At 36.7% G+C, this 16,792-nt stretch overlaps 1 protein-coding gene across 1 annotated transcript in view; it reads right to left on the bottom strand.

Moving 5' to 3' along the window:
• The window catches only part of LOC139117284 (molybdenum cofactor sulfurase-like), a 35,883-nt gene that overhangs the window by 5,727 nt on the left and 13,364 nt on the right, over window positions 1–16,792 (bottom strand). Inside the window, exons 5-12 of the mRNA XM_070680253.1 lie at window positions 16,213–16,412; window positions 13,747–13,863; window positions 12,565–13,056; window positions 10,814–10,976; window positions 10,003–10,096; window positions 9,020–9,138; window positions 5,559–5,824; window positions 735–838 (exon numbers count right to left, since the gene is read on the bottom strand). Coding sequence (XP_070536354.1) covers window positions 800–838; window positions 5,559–5,824; window positions 9,020–9,138; window positions 10,003–10,096; window positions 10,814–10,976; window positions 12,565–13,056; window positions 13,747–13,863; window positions 16,213–16,412 — 1,490 coding nt within the window. The 3' untranslated portion in view covers window positions 735–799. The remainder of the gene's footprint in view (window positions 1–734; window positions 839–5,558; window positions 5,825–9,019; window positions 9,139–10,002; window positions 10,097–10,813; window positions 10,977–12,564; window positions 13,057–13,746; window positions 13,864–16,212; window positions 16,413–16,792) is intronic.

Raw genomic sequence — 16,792 nt, 5'->3', positions numbered from 1 at the left:
TGAGAGATTCAGATATTACGAATCTTACAGGTTGTGACTTTGCTGTGTTCAGTGCATAGAAATTCAAAACTATGGTGCGGAATTTTAAACAAATGAGGGAAAATGAGAAGTGATGCACAGGTTTTCAAATGGTGAGAGCGATGACAGAAATATATCAAATATTTTTTGGTTGTAAATATTCACAACTTACATATATATCAATTAACATTATTGATACAAAAGCTGGACTGACATGTTGAACACAAATTTTGGAGATATAGACATGGGACAAGGAGAAAGAGATAAGAAAAACTGAAATTAAAACACTGAAAAAAATCTACAAAGTTACCACTTCTGTGCCTGTCAAAAATAATATGTATATGGAGGATGTCTATAGCCTTAACTTAGTATTCTGGTTGAGTATAAGTACACTCACTTATCCACGACGTTTGGTTGCCTAAAATTATGACAAAAGGCTGAGCTCTGAGAGATCTGGAATTGTCATTCATCAACATTTTCAATAACCAGCTAAACTCTCCCAACAATGATGATACATATGCAGGATGCGTAGCCTAGCAACTGCATCACTGGATCTCAATTTCCAGATAGTACTACATGTTTTCAGTCGGAGGGAATTATATGAATGTGAAAAAAATGTGAGCTCCAGATAATCTTCACTGATGCACCAAATACCTTTGCATGGAGAGCTTTCAAGAGATAAACACACACACACACATATGGATCCATAAACTCACTTTTCTATTCCGATACGTGGCCAGTGTCATAAGCGGTTCTTTGCTTCTCTCGCCAGAATCTTGGTCTATGCACACCATCTGGCATCGACTACAAGGACCACCGACTGCAAAGATGAACAACAATTTTGATGTGAAGCAAGTTATACCAACAAATTCCCTTAATTCAACAGTCAAGAAAGTGAGATCAGTCTATGCATCTTGTTTTATTTGCCTGATATGTCCTCAAATCTGTAGACAACAAATTTTTATCTTATGCCAAAAACGTGTTACACCTATTGTAAATATGTAAAAAATATTGGTTGTTTACGGCTTCATTGAGTGATCTGTTTTTTTGGTGAAGATTTATCATTTGTGAACTATCCAGGTTGCTTTGTCAATTATTACGTCCTATTTTATACTGTTGCTATGGTTTTGGCATTGCGTAGTTTTGTTGTAGGTTTTTAGCAGTATTTTTCTTTCGTTCATTTATTGACAAGGAAAATACATAAGGACAAGTTGGTAATGATGATGAAAATGATGATGATGATGATGATGATGACAATGATGATATTGAGGATGCTAAAGAGTTATTTTGTCATTGTTTAGTTGATAACACAACTGAATCAGAGCCAATATTCATCCATTTGCCGGGACAAATAACCATAACGTTTGCTAACATTTTCACTATTTTTGCTCCAGAAAACAAACATATATTTATATCCTCCTCCCAAAAGTATCTTGAAGTAAAACATGCATAAGCCTTGCCAACACAACACACTTCATACAATTTGCGATGTTATTGTTGATGAAATGAATTCTAGTCAAGATGTGAATTCCGTCATCAAGGATAAGATTCACCATCACTCAGATATAACATGACGTATTGAGACATTGAACAATGGGCAATTATCTTGACGCAATGTTGGGAGTATATATAGAACAAGCGACTGAATTCACCAAACAGAACAGAAATATCAGTATATCACAGCTAATTGAGCTCTAATACATGTAGTACGTCAATTGGGGATTGAGCACTACGCCGGTGAGGATGTATCAAGTCATTACTTTTACCCAAAAAAGATTTGATTTGAAAAACAAGATCCACATGGGAAGCGCACTGCGGCCACACACTGTTGGCTTCCTAATTTATGGCTATAGTTAGCTATATAACCCGTGTAATGCCTCAAATATCAGAGTTCAATAGACAAAAAATACAAATAATGACGATAATTTTCCCGGTGTGAGGGGTCATGAGACAACAGCTAAGGAAGCGATGAAAACCTGATCTTAAATTAACTGAATTGAACCCTTTCACCCCTGTGTTAAAGTATACTGTTCCAATCACATGCCTGAAAATAATGTGGGGTTGTCCCAAAAGTGAAGTTTTCAAGGATATTTGAAGTCAGCCATGAGATGCTGGGTTTAAAAAAATTTATTGAAAAAAGCATTAAAGTCGACAAAAGACAATGGAATACAACTTACGAAACTAGCTTGGGCAAAACTGATTAATACTGGGCCCAGTTGCCAAGTTGTGAAACAATACGACATTATCTTGAGGAGAATGTTTGTCTTTATGTATCATGAAAGGCGCCCTCATACAAGCTCTTCTACCTTGTGGGTTAAATGGTGCAACATACAGTTCTTTAGATGTATACCTCTACAAAACTTTGCTGCACAAAGCAAACAGCTACTGACACATTCAATGCTTGCTTATGGATCAGCTCTCACTATTTTCACATGCTTGGGTACAGGGGAAACATATTGGTTATTTTATATTTGTATTAAAACTCAAAGGAACTTTGGTGCCTGTACACTTTATACACCAGTTAGTCTGACAGTTGACGAACTTCAGAATCCATAGATACTGTTGATGTCAGCTAACCTCTAAGATAATGCCTGGCAATCAGAAAAAAATTTTCCTGCTGCTATACCATCCTGTGTCATAGAGAAATTACCATTTCAAAGGACCCCTGGCTAATAAATTTAAGATGAGTTTATAATATGCATTTCCTAATAAACTGCGACTTGACTAAGGAAAATGTTACGCTATTTTGATTGTCAGAAGTTTTAATTATTCATACTTCCAAAAGTTTACAGGACAAATCATATCTATTACAGAGATGTTTCCTGAACATTTGCCAGACATGCTACAAATAATTCTTTTTGGACTGATCTTCAAATTGGCGGCAGTGCTGAAGTAAAATTGATGAGATCACCATGGAAACCATGACATGTAGATCCATAATGAAAATTTGTAACTTCAAACTTCAATGTTGCTGTAATTAAACTTAGCGTGAAAAGTGAAAATAAATTGTCTAAAGTTGGCAGACTATACCCAAAATTTGTCTAGGTTTTGTGACCTTGGCACATCTCCTGCAAAGATTACACAACCAATGAGGAAGTAAGATAAAGAATAAGACATAAAACTATCAAGAAACCTGAAAACCTCTTAATACACATCATCAAGAGACAGAAACTGATTGGAGTGGTGTGGGCAAGTCTTGTGACCATCAGGGCTTGCCAAGACAACCCTCAAAGCTACAGTGTGAGGTGGAAGGAGAACGAAGCAGACAGAGAAAGAGACAGATGGGAGGACCATATCCAGGAATAGACCAGCTTGAAGCTGAATGACACATTGTGGAGATCACCAGAGCTGGTTGTGCTCATAGTCTTAAGTGGTGGCTCTCGTAGTTGACCAGTCTATGAGACAGACTAGACTAGAGTAGAATCATTGGCACGGCAATGGTTAAATCTTCATACTTCAAGTTCTGTAACCTTGAAGGACAGATTGAGAAGTTTGAAGATCGATTGCATTATCAAAACCTCTTTTCTGAAGAGTCCTTTGCAAATAAAGACCCAGAATATTATTCTTCTGTCATCTTGCATTTCTTCAACAAACAAGCGATTACTATATTTGCACACCACTGAAACACCTGTCCTGATAGAGGGATTACCGTAATCTAAACTTCCTTCCCCCAATTATTGTAATCCTTGTAGTGACAGCAAATTCGACATGTTGCAAAATCTCTTTCTTGTGTAGAACTTGATTTTGCTGATTATAGATAATGATAGGGATAGAGGGCCCAGCACACCTGTCCTGCCCGAACTACTTTCGGCAGGCTCATTAACATTTCAAATGAAGGTTGGAAGGATTCAAGAGACAAGCTATTATATGGAAAGTTGTGTCAGAATCAGACAAATCTGCCATTTTATGATGTCCTCATTGGTGTTTTTTGTGTAAGAAATTGTTGACGATACTCTGCAGACTATATACACTTGGTGATCAGTGTCCAGTTGTCACCATGACACTGTGGGTGTATTCTTTAAGGTAGTCCACAGCTCACAACTATCAGTTTAAAACTGTTGCTCAAATTTTCCTTAAGAAATCCAACCTTCATGATTAAGAATAAAAATCGGAGGTCACCATGCAAATTTTGTAATTTGAGAAACCAACTACCGGCAATTTATCAATACTCGAAATTCAAAATGGCCGCTAGATCCTGAGTTAACTCTTCAGGTAAAAAAAATTCAGTTTTCCTAAAAAGAAGACTTCATACTTCATTTATCCACAAGTTGCAAAATGAGTAGACACAAAAAAGCAGACTAAAAAGTATGTTAGAGTTCCAAAGACTCATTTAGAAGGACATAACACCTTTAATCAATTATGTCTACCATAAATACAGTCCCTTATAGAAACCCAAGCCCTTGGAGCTTGACTGTATGAAATTGAATAAATATATTTAAAATTAAAAACCAAAAAAGAGCTTGTCAGAAATATTCAAATAAGTTATTTCATTGCGAGGGAAACACAGTTGGGTAGCGTGATGTAGAATACACAATACTCTGCAATAAATGATCGAGATATAACCTTCCACAGAGACCTATAGAGCTCTTCCTTAAAGGTAGTATGCGCTTGAAAAGTGAAAGACTTAAACTTTTGCTCAATCTTTCCTTGAAGAATCTTTCAACCATTCTCTTTCAAAATCACGAATAAAAATCGGGGGTCACCGTGCAAATTTTGGTACAAGGGAAACAAATAACTCAAGATTTACCAACGTTTAAAATTCAAAATGGAAGCCATCCCTGTGTTAACTCTATGGAGAAAAATAAAATTTTCAAATTTCGAAAAACTAAGCCAGTGAAAAGTTTTCTTACACCAAGAGCTTTAAAATGAACCCCCACAAGTCATGTACCAGAAAAAGAATTGTAAAAGTTTTAGAATCTGAATGTGTGTCCCCGAGGCACATTCTAACCAACTGCAAATCGTAATTGCCAGACGTACAAATCATGCAACAATGCAGTTATACCTTCATCCACAGCAATTTCCATTAATGCTAACATGGTAGAAAAAACATTCACACCAAATCTAAGTCTTTTAGAATATGTTTTTTCACATCTGTAATCTGAACTCTCATTAAAATTCCTCATCAACTGAATTATTTGGTGGGCAGGGAGGAAAGAATGGATAAAATATTAGTTGAGTAGGATTCAACATCCATGACAAAGACAGACAAAAAATCATAGTTTCATCAATGAAACATAATATTGGTGTCTGTTTGTCCATTATAGTCTGCATCATTTTGTAACAGGAGCTGTACGCTGCACGACACATGTTAAGAAATGATTGATAAGACGTGCATGATTCTCTCAAATTCAGCTTTACTTGTTTAACCAACAGCAGTGTGTGTCATTAACCATTGAAAAGGCCACGGCAGATCAGTTGGTATTCATGAATGCAACTTGCCCTTGAAGAAAACCGGGGGAGTGCATTGCTGTAAAAAAGACAGTAAGGCCTTCTTCATAGCTTGTTTGGAAGAACTCTTCCTTCACTCTTGTTAATTATACCTTAAAAACTTTATCCCCTACGCTGACCGCAATCCAATTATCTTCTTCGTACGGCATGCCTCCATCGATGACAAGGTTGCCACGGAAACGCCCAATCAAATTTTCCACATCAAAATCGGTGTCCAGGTAAGGCTTGTTATCTTCCCTGGTATCCATAGCGACATATTTCTCCTTTATTCTATGCTTGAGATCCCGCACAGAGATGCGATTGATCAAGAGATACTGCGATTCGTTGGCGAGAGACAGTGAATGTTTCTTGTCAATCACTAAATAGAGGATGAGAAAAAAAGGAAATACAAAATTTCTTATGTAGGACTTAAATGTGATTTTGTTATCAGATGAGACTGATTAAATTTGGTCACCTTGTCATAGAAATCTCTAAAAATGCAAACATATTCCTTCGCCAACACATTAATCGATATATTCATGAGATGCGCTCGCATTAAATTGGTCTTAAAAGCTCTGCACACACTTCCGACAAAAGTTCGGCGTTAGCCCTACAAGGAAAATACTACACGCTTGGAGGAACAACATCCCAATGAAATTGTACCATTTAAGATGCTATGGTTGTAATTTCCCATCGAAAGAAACAAATTAATTCTCTGGGAATTATCTAAATTTGATTGAAGAAAATATATTTCCTCCAGTAATATTCTCCCAGATGAAAACGTTGGCAAATATGACTGGCCATGCTATGAAAAAGTTGGCTCCATCAAACCAAACCCCTCAACCACTATGTGTCACTCCAAATTTTCTTGCGCTTGAGTAAAGTAACCATTGAAAAGGATGGGGTTAAACCATTGTACAGGATGGGGGAGGAAGGGGTTGAGCAATACCACAACCATTAAACCAAAACCCCTCAACCACTCTGTGTTATTCCAAATTTTCTTGTGCTGATTATTGAAAAAGATGGGGTTAAACCATTGTATGGGAGGGGGAGGGGTGGGGATGAACAGCACCAGTTTATAGTACATGCACCTCCTCAACCTTTCATACGAGAATAATCAACTACCCACTATTTCATGGACTTTGTTCAATGTGATGTGATATGATATTCTGTAACATCCTAAATACTGCGAATAAATTTTACAATATCACTGACTCCAAAAGTCATTAATTTTCAGTATGTATTGAATTTCATTTATATCTGTATCAGGAGTGGCTTTTCAGCTGTGCTGCAATAACGAACAGATAAAGCTAGGTCATATTGCCTCCATATCTTGAAGGAACTCGTATCATTTAGCTTTAAACCCCCACATTTTAAGAAACTAAAATTACATATTTGTCATCAGCGGAGATAAGAACGGATAAAAACCTGTCATATCAGTTCTGTGTAAGATGTAAAAGCAATCACACGACACTGAATACAAATTCCCAGACAGACTAGATGATGGGATTTACTGAACGAATTTCAAATTCTTCTGTGCCAGGTAATGGCAAGCATAATAAAATAGGAGTTACACTTTTTTACAGGGCATTTTTTGTCTTTCAGGGACAAGAAATACTGGTTTATCTTCATTACCCGTGTGTGACCTGGTCTGTATAGCCGGTGAGCATTCATCATTTCTTACTTTGGTTCGAGAGGAAATGTAATTTTTGTTCTTAGATTATAGGCAGAGCATGTACACGCTGAATAGTAGGGCCGGCTATTGCAGAGTTTGAAATCTAACTGACACTGTCAGGTTCGTACCAACAAAAAAGACCAGGATGTAGGGTCACGCAAGGGTCGTGCAAAGAGACCTTGGAAAATTTGGACGTAGTACAATTAAGCCATCTTAATGACAACGCTATAAAGAGCTGGAAGAAGCCCGTATTGACGGGACTTACTTATGTTGCTAGGCAGCAACAATGGGAGGCTGCCGTTTCCGGGTAACACATTCACTACATGGGTGGTCAAACGACTTCCTCTCCATCGTTTCCGAAAGCCAACAGCTTCCTTTGTTTTGGGTCTTAAAGTTGGACTTTTTTTGGTGTATAATGGCCTTGGCATATCGTTAAGATATTTTCAGTGAATTTTAATGAAAACAACAATGACAAATAAAATCAAGAAAACAACACTGAGTATATATCATGATAATCACTCATTTTATAATTATTTCATAAATATTTTCATTTGATAAATATCTTGCTAACACTTTTTACCAAAGATTTTACATTTGATAAGTGAATCATCAATGTACCTCACCTATCATTCCATCTTATCTCCTCTAGAAAAATATAGTTTTACAGTACAAATACATCATTAAGATGTTGGAAGCCCACAGTCATTGTTTAAGATAATATTGCCACTGGCCTATTGTGTAATTATTGTATTGATTTTAATTGCTATTTGATTTACCGATTGAAGTTCAAAGATTGCACAGAAAATAGTTCAGTTTGGAAAAAATTTAATGATACAGATTTGTTTCAGTTAGCTGTTCTTTTACTGTTGTGGAAGGGAGTTATTGTATATCTGTGAGTCTGAGAGACTTGAACAAATTGTTCCGAAAGGTGCAATTTGCTTACAGTAGTGGTACAGAGCTGTTAGCTGTAACTTGCGACGAATATTTTGCAAAACTTTTTGTTTGTAAAATGTGGTTTCTTGTTCTGCTCCAAAAGTTATACCACAATATCTTCTGTTCAACTTGACAACACACCCTCTACATGTATACATAAGTCTGATAAATCTATTCAAATTTTAGTCAAGACTTCACTAGCATTCATTTTGTCAACAATATATATTGTACATGAAGTCTGATGTTGATGGGGGCTGATAATTTGTATATCAATAGACTTTTCAGAGAAGAAGAAGAAAAGAAACTGTTTTCTTGAACAAAAATAACGAAAATGTTTCTACAGGTTACAACTACTGTGCCTTATAAACTGTGGAGAGTAAGGCTACGGTACATGGTGCAATTTGCACAGTTGTCGGAAGATACCACTATGTTTTAAAACTCCCAGTTTCTATCTGAGTTTTTGAGTTCTAGGTTTTTTAACATTTTCACAATTTTCAACCTCATTTCTCTATTTTAGAGACTGCACTTTGATCTGAACAACCTGAGTTCTTATATCCATAATGCATCTCTGAACTAAATATCAATGCGTTCTACATAGCTGTTTTTAAGTAGATGCAATGGACGGACGACCGGACACACAGACACACATAAAATACAGATAGTGAAACTTGATTGTCCACCCTTCAGATGAGTTCCATTTGCCATACATATATGACAAATCTGAGCTAAAAATAAGGTTTCTTTCTTTTGAATTCTCTTCTGTCAGCCAGAAAACAACACGTAGTGCTCGCTTTTACCATTTTAAGATTTTAAATTTGTACAAGCAACAATCAGATTTTACCAAGGCTGCTTAATCCTGTAGTGTATCAGTGTTAATCTGGTTGGCAGCTCAATCTTATCATATAATCCTTCTTGACAGGGCAATCTTATCTATGGAGAGAGCCAAGCAGCTGTTTAACACTTTACCTGATTTGAGCTTTGATAGTCTGCTGTGATCTAGGTCCTGTTGAATAAGTCGGCAGGCACGTCTCAGATATGAGGAGATCCAGTCGGCAGCCTGGCTGCCACAGTCAATTCCGTGGATCCTGGAAGGAGGGGAATCGCTTTGATTAGATTTGGAAGCCAGTTAAATTTAAACTTATTTCTACAATCTTTTTTCAGAAGAGTTTACAAATTATCGCATCATATTGCTATGATAAATCATAAACATGGAAACATTTTTGCAATTGCTGAATGTTGGGAAATGCCATCAAGACTGAAAAATACTGGCCTCATACTTGGCTGTGGTGCTACTTAACATTATCTTAGGGGGAATTTTTTTATCTCCACCATTAAAAGTACCCTCAGGTGAGCACCGATTTTACAATCATGCAAATGTACATGCATGGCCCTGTGTCTTCCAAGAAGTCTGTGTCGGGTGTACAAGGGACAAAATCAAGATGTTGTGGCTGTAAAGTTTTGAGCACAAACTTATCACGATCTTTCTTATAAACATCTTCCCCACACAGTCAATATCTTATTATAAATGGACTTGAGATTTGGGTGCAATAGTATACATTAGCACCCTCATGATATTAACTTTATCAAGTTGATGAAAATGATCCTGTACCTACATTACTTAATTTGTTGAGGACATACATGCTCATTGATTAGATTGGCAAGTTCACATGCATATGAGTGACAATTCCCTAAAACTGTGTTATCAAGTTCAAATACACAACACATAGCTTATTAAGTTCAAAGCTGGTAAGATAAATATATTTTGCCCTTGAGAGATCATACAATAATGTGAAAACAACCTTTGGTGTCTACAGTAAGTATTGGAAACATTATATTTATCAAGGTCAAATTCTGTAAATTCAAGTGACATAAAGTCTGGATACTGAACGATCGGGTTCTGATGATCAGTGCCCGGTATACCCATAATGCACTGCGGTGTTAAAGCTCACCTATCTCCGCAAACTTTGCTCTGACACATGGACAGCTGTCTGTCTTGTCCCGATGGATTCTCCGTGTAAATGGGAACTCTCAGTGGTTCCATCCCTGTCAGGGATGATGAACAGAGACAAATGATGACAAGTCGTTAAACGATTATATGTGCGACTTGATGTAATTATACACACGTGTTACTTGTAACAAATGATGTGATCCGCATAGAGAGGTTAAACTCTGGGGTGACGAGATCTGCTGTCAGGAGGGATGGAAGCAAAGATGACAGATTCAAAAAGAACAGATGTGGAAACAGAGAATATAGCTATAACGTTTGATCATATTTACACTTTCATAATGTTTTTCAATAAAAGAGATTGAAGACGAACGGATGTAAAAAAGGAAGAATGTAGCTGTAATTTTTAATCATACCTTCATTATTTTGTTTAAAATAAAACAAGACTTGCATTTTCTTTGCATTACCTATGCCAACAGAACACACTGTGTACAGTAAGCAATATCATTATTAATAAATTAATTTTTTTCTCTCGGACTAAAATTTCTTTGTCAACAATAATGTGCATATTGCACACATACAGGCTATGTTGACGAATTGAACACTACATGAGAATTGAGACATGATTTGGAAAGTTTGAGCAAAACTTTGTTGAAGTTCTGTCTCGTACGTGGAAGCTATAACTTAGTAAATACGTATATAAATAGCATTGTTTCATTTTAGTAATGGGTGAAAGGTTATACTCATACGGCGATGTGACTATAATAACCAGCTCTGTAAAAATTTTCTAAATCTGAATGTTTGATAAATCCTACCTTCTGCTCGGAGTATCAGCTGCAACTTGACCAGATCAATGAATGGGTTGATGGTGCACATTTTCGTCTCTCGTTTCTGGCTCAGGCAGACCCCGCTTTCGTTGACGATCATCCACGTCCTGTCGTACAGCAATCCTCCCGGTCCCGTCTGCCATTCTGAAACCTAAGACAGCAAACCAAAAAAAAAAGAAACAGAGAGGAAATATGGAAAAAAGTATGAAAGTGAGGAATAAAATGGTGTCATTACTGCTTGTCTAACAGTAACACCAATTTGTCTACTTGTGATTTTCAGCAGTTTCTTTTTTTAAAACAGCAAGCGACAAAACCAGTTGACTTTTGCCATAATGAGTTATTTTGAATGACAGGCTTCTCAAATTATACCAATTTCTGATTGTTTTGATGTTAGATTTCCTTAACCCTTTGAGCGCCAAAGTCAATTTTTGTCACCTTTATAAAATATCCACTAAGTCAATTTTTTTTCAGAAGTTTTGCCAAATTTTGATAAAAACCTGTAGCAAATGAAATGTGATGTCCATTTGGTCTAAAATTATCAAAAAACTTACAGAAAAATTTATAAAATTGGTAAAATGTTGCACTAAAATTTTGGTGGGGCAAAATGACAGCATTCAAAGGGTTAATTCGTGTGAACTCTTACATTTTCTCCTGCCCAGCTCTCTCATCAACACTGAAATCTGATGAGGTACATTTCCAGTGTATAATCATGATGTCCCTGTTTTCCGGTATAATTATAATGACTGTGTTTTGCAAAATAATTATGATTGGCCCCCGCGGCTGAATCATTTTATGTAGTATCCTTCTATCTACCTGTCAATCCTGTTTCATGTTCATGATACAGTAAATTTATGACTGACTTGAAGAGAAGTGTAACTGCCGGAAAAAAATTGAAAACTACAAGATATCACTTTTCGGTGCTGACACAATCTCCTGCCATTTACTGAAAATGCTGAAGTTTTCTTTGTATGCACAAAATTCTCGGGTTGTTTCACAAAGTTGCGTGACCAGACACCACACGGATATCAAAAATTGGTAATCATACATGCACAATTCTCCCAATATACAGAATGTAAAAAATGTTGAAACAAATAATGGCACGAAAGTTTTGCTCATGAGGTGACTATCAGCTAAATGAAAACAGCAAAGGACAAGCATCAGTGGAAACGTTGCCATCTCTACATCTGATTTTTGATGAGATTGTGAGCAAAAAAAAAACATTTCTGGAGAGTGTAACTTAATCCTTCTGATACTTTAGAAGCTACATCAAGAAAACAGCTTGTCTTGTATTTTCCAGTATTTTTGTTTAAGTTTGTAAAATACATTTACTTCTTCTTATCCAAAATTGAGTCTGTTCAGCATATTGTGTAATGTCCAGGGGTACTGTGGATAGCTGAATGATAGTCTGGGGTAGAATTTGTTTGTAAACAATAAGATTGTTTATTGTACCATATGACTTGTATTTGCATTGCTAATACTTAGCATTCTAACACACTTTGAAAGGAAAAAGGAGTAAAAATATATAATAGTTTTCTAGACCCAACAAATAATGAAAATACTGTCAAAAGCTGTAAATATTGATCCTCTGATACACAAGAGATGTTTGTAAAAGGGTGACAATTCCTTGGAGCTAAGTCAAGTGAAATTAAAATACATATGATCACAAAAGAATACTGTTGAAACAAAACTCATTTCTTATTACATTTGACCTTTGACCCCCGAATGCAAATTCCACTCACCTCCATGGCTCCGCATGACTTTACTGGATACAGATAGATATTGGTCAACTTCATCTTTTTCTCCCCATCTTTCATCTTGTTATCCATCGCCATGGCAACCAATGTCTGCCTCTGCCTGTCAGGCATCTCTGTTTCCATGGCAACACTCCCAACATTATCCTGTTCACAGCTTCTTGCCTCCATCGCCGATGAGGACGTTTTATTGCACTCGTCATCCCTTGAGCTATCCTTTGCTATGTTGTTGACCTCACCATCTGTAACTTTGAAGTCATCTAGAGTTCTCCTGATGATGCCAAGCTCCGACTCTACACTCGTGCTGACAGATGGCTGATAGGGAACGTCTTGGCAGTTCCTGATGACAAAACACTGTTCAATAAAGCTGAGAAACTTGCAGGCGTCTCCGTAGTTTGACATATAACCAAACGAGATGCGTACGGAACCAGTCGGCTGACCATCAATGAGGTCAAAATCATCACCACAGACGTGACCGGCCTGAAAGAAAGTACAGATCTAACGAAATCAGAGATATTGTCTCATAATATGCTAACACTTACGTTCAAAAACAACAGAGTCCAATACATCTTGTTTGAAAGCAATGCTTTGACACATTCTGTTCACTTGAAAGTGAATATATGCATGACACCTTCAGAATTAAATATAAACTCAAAGTGCAGGAATTCTTTTAAAACTTCAAAGAGTTCTTCAAGTATTTATATGAATTCTGTAAATTTGTAGAGAGGTGGTCTGTCAAAAATCTGCAAAGACTGGAAATATCATCAGATTTTTGATGTTGAAATGGATTACATTTCTTAGTTTTATATGTTGACTAAAGTAAACATGAAGAGAAAGCTGTTACAATGGCAAACTGTTTTTGTTCTTCATTGCATTACATTTTCATGGCTGTGAATGCATTTATTTGTACCAAAATTGCAAAATTCACTTCAAAAAAACTTCATATACAAACAACATCTAGTTTACCATCTACTATTGACTGTTCAATGCATGTGTTCTGTATTGTGAACTTTTAGCTCCACTTCAAAATTTATGGGAATCATATTGTGGCTTTGAATTTGCTCCTCAGAATACAATAAAGGCAATAATTTCAATGTAAAGAGCTTTTAATCGTGTAGTTTTTTTATTTGTTGATGGATGTGTGTGTAAAAGAGAGAGAGCGTGTTTTACATCAAAATTTTGCTTGAGTTGTTCCAAGGTCATGTCCAGGTATCGTCTGCAGGCACCGGTGTTGCAAAAACAGCCCGTTCTCAGGTGGATGTCGTGTAAGCTGGCAAGTTTATCGACCTGTGAGAACAGAGTTTGGGGAATAGTTAGTTGTGGACATTTTTATAGAAAAAAAGAAACTAGCATTAGAGAAAAAAAGTCTTTGGAATGCTTTTATGCTAAATTCATAAAGTCTTGTTCCAAAATTGAGGATGCCGTGATCAGACTTTGAAACTACATTAAACCTAAAATGGATGACTTCTAGTGTACGACATCTTTCACAGATTTCCCGCCTACTGTCACTTGTGGTATCTTTATCTTCCACAATGCTTGCTTCCTGTACAATAGGCTAGTTCTCACTTAGTCTAAATTAGTTCTTCTTACATAGATACTGTCACAAAAATTTCCAAATTTGGCAATGAATTTTTTGGACAAATTTTTGATTGACACATCATCATGAAATATCAGGTATATATGCACAGCATGACCTGTGGTACATTTAATAGCTTGTTTTAAGAAAAAGAAATAATGGTTTGCTTTGAATAAGCTAAACTAAATACAGTATACATCTACGGACCTATAATGGAGCAACATTCAATCAAATATACATCTATGTGTATGTATATATACATGTGTGGGTGCTTGTTTAGGCATCAACACATACACTAGGTCCAAAAATATATTTTGTTATTCTTGAGCTGCCCTATAGTTTTCAAAGTTTTCTGTGGTATTAGTGAGTTGTAATTTGCAGTTCAAATTAAAAATATAATCTTGTCCAAGAGTTTACTTTGGGTATAAAATGTTACAAAACACCTGGTGTTTGTGTTGTGGTCTGAAGGATCAAACGTTTTGACACTGTGCAGTTCCTTTTTTCAATTGTACATTGACACGGTTCATTTCCTGTGTTCACAAAATCAGTTGTTTTACATTTGCAAAGGGATTAAAATGAAATGAATTGTCTGCTTCCTGAAAGAAAAACCTTTCCTCTCTTGTGTTAGTGTAACTTTCAAGATTCTGCCGGACGGATCTACTAGTTAACTATAAAGCAATTTATGAAGCAGTGTGTTCCCAGTGCGAATTTGCCATGCCTCTGAATCTAACGGTGTTACCATATATTAACTCTGGAAAGTTTTACTTATTGCATGTTTTGGTGCAGAACTCACTTAATAAAGGTTCTTAAATTTCTAAATTGCCTCAAGAAATCCAAAGTTAGATGACACACTGTAATGGAGTACTGCTACAGCTTAGCCAGTCAGAGAGCGCCCTCTACCGGCTAAATTTGGACATGATATTTGCAAGAACCAAGAAATCCCTTGGCTTTTGTCTCCAAAATGTGGAGCACATAGTGCTTTTCTAGTTACATAAGCTGGATGGGAATCTGATTAAATTTTGAAAAGGAAGGTATGATTTTAATTTTGGCGGGATTCAATGACAGGAAATTTGCATTCTGCTCGTTGGTGGGCTGTTCTTAGAATCACAGTCGGTAGCCGTGCATCTCACATGAGAATGAAAATTACAACAATTGAAAATCCAGGGCGAGTATGTGTCATCATAGGAAAATTAGAACGCTAGCCGACAGCAATCTCTGTCAGATGATAAACAGCACTCTCTGCTGTAACATATCTCAGACAATGTTCCTGTCACAAAGAGTGACTAAATTTGAACTGTGCGTACAGTCTGGTACAAATTCAGCAGACGTAATTATATGAAGTTAATGAGAAAGAAATCCCTCCAGTATGAAGTCAAAACCTAGAACATACAGAAATCCCAAAAAACCTTCTCAGTAAGATACTGATCTGGGAGGCAGGTACACCTAATTAAAGACAAACTTTTTTGATATAGACAGGGTCAGGTTATTTGAATTTTTTCACTTGGCCCTGTGTATGAGGTCCTGCGTATTAACTGGAAAAGAAGGCATTCTACTGGGTAGGTAGTTGTTAATGGGTTGGCAATTGACTGAGTATACCCTACAGATGATCAAAGAAAATCTCCACCATTTTGAAGAAACTCAACTCCCGTGCCCGTGGAGGCGAACCACCTCTTCTGCTTTTCTTTCACAGATTGTCTGTAATTTCTAACAGTCGCATAATCATCTCAAATCGAGCTCAGACTACAAAAGGGGAAACTGTTGAGATTATTTCTGAAATCGTTTCTGTGTGTGTGTGTCGGTGATGGTGGATAATGACGTTTCCAAATCCCCCACGGGGGTATCATCGAGCCAAATCGTTCTGGAAGCCATGATTACAAGGGTTGAGGGAGCATTACGATCAGCTTAGTACACGGGCTTTGATGGGAGTTGTGGAGTAGAGAGACGCGCAGTTTGATCACTTGCAATCATTATTTTTCTCTTGCTTTGTACGATTTATTTCTTAATACCAGGCCACAGTGAGCATATATTGGTCAAAGCTGTTGCTATGGTGATACCCTTACCTCCGCATATCCAACGTAGGTGCCATCAGGCTTCAGAATGTTGAAATTAACAATCGGCCCCTGAATTGAGACGTCAGCGAAATTCGTGTCTTGATAAAGAGTGGCGACGGGCGTGCCATTGCCATGACGATATGACGCCATCTTGCGAAAGACGTAGCTAGTTATTGAAAAAGTGTGCTTTGAAATGCCTTCCATCCCTCCTGTGGAAAAATAGAGCATTTTTAAATAGATTGAGTGAAGTTTAACCAGAAAGAACTGTAAAAAAATTAACATAGATCACTGTAGAATGAAGAGTTTTGCGAAAAAAAAAATTTTCAAGACAAAACACACCTACACTTTCACAAAAGTTGATGCAGATATTTTCATATGCTACAAGATGACCTTCAATGCTTATGTAAGAGAGTGAATTAGAAGAAATTTGAAACAAATTGGCAAAATGTTTGTCTCAAATTTTAGAACAAGGGAGTTAATGACAAAATTGAATTTTTTGAACAATGACAGTAATCAGTTGACATGCAGTTGGTAATGACACACACGCAAGGGCCACAATCACACTAATTAAAAAGCGGGATAACACTGT

This window comes from Ptychodera flava, chromosome 18 (assembly GCF_041260155.1).
Source record: "Ptychodera flava strain L36383 chromosome 18, AS_Pfla_20210202, whole genome shotgun sequence".
Classification (NCBI taxonomy): Eukaryota; Metazoa; Hemichordata; class Enteropneusta; family Ptychoderidae; genus Ptychodera; species Ptychodera flava.
Note: the sequence above shows the minus strand (reverse complement) of the source record. Positions and strands in the feature narration are given on the sequence as shown.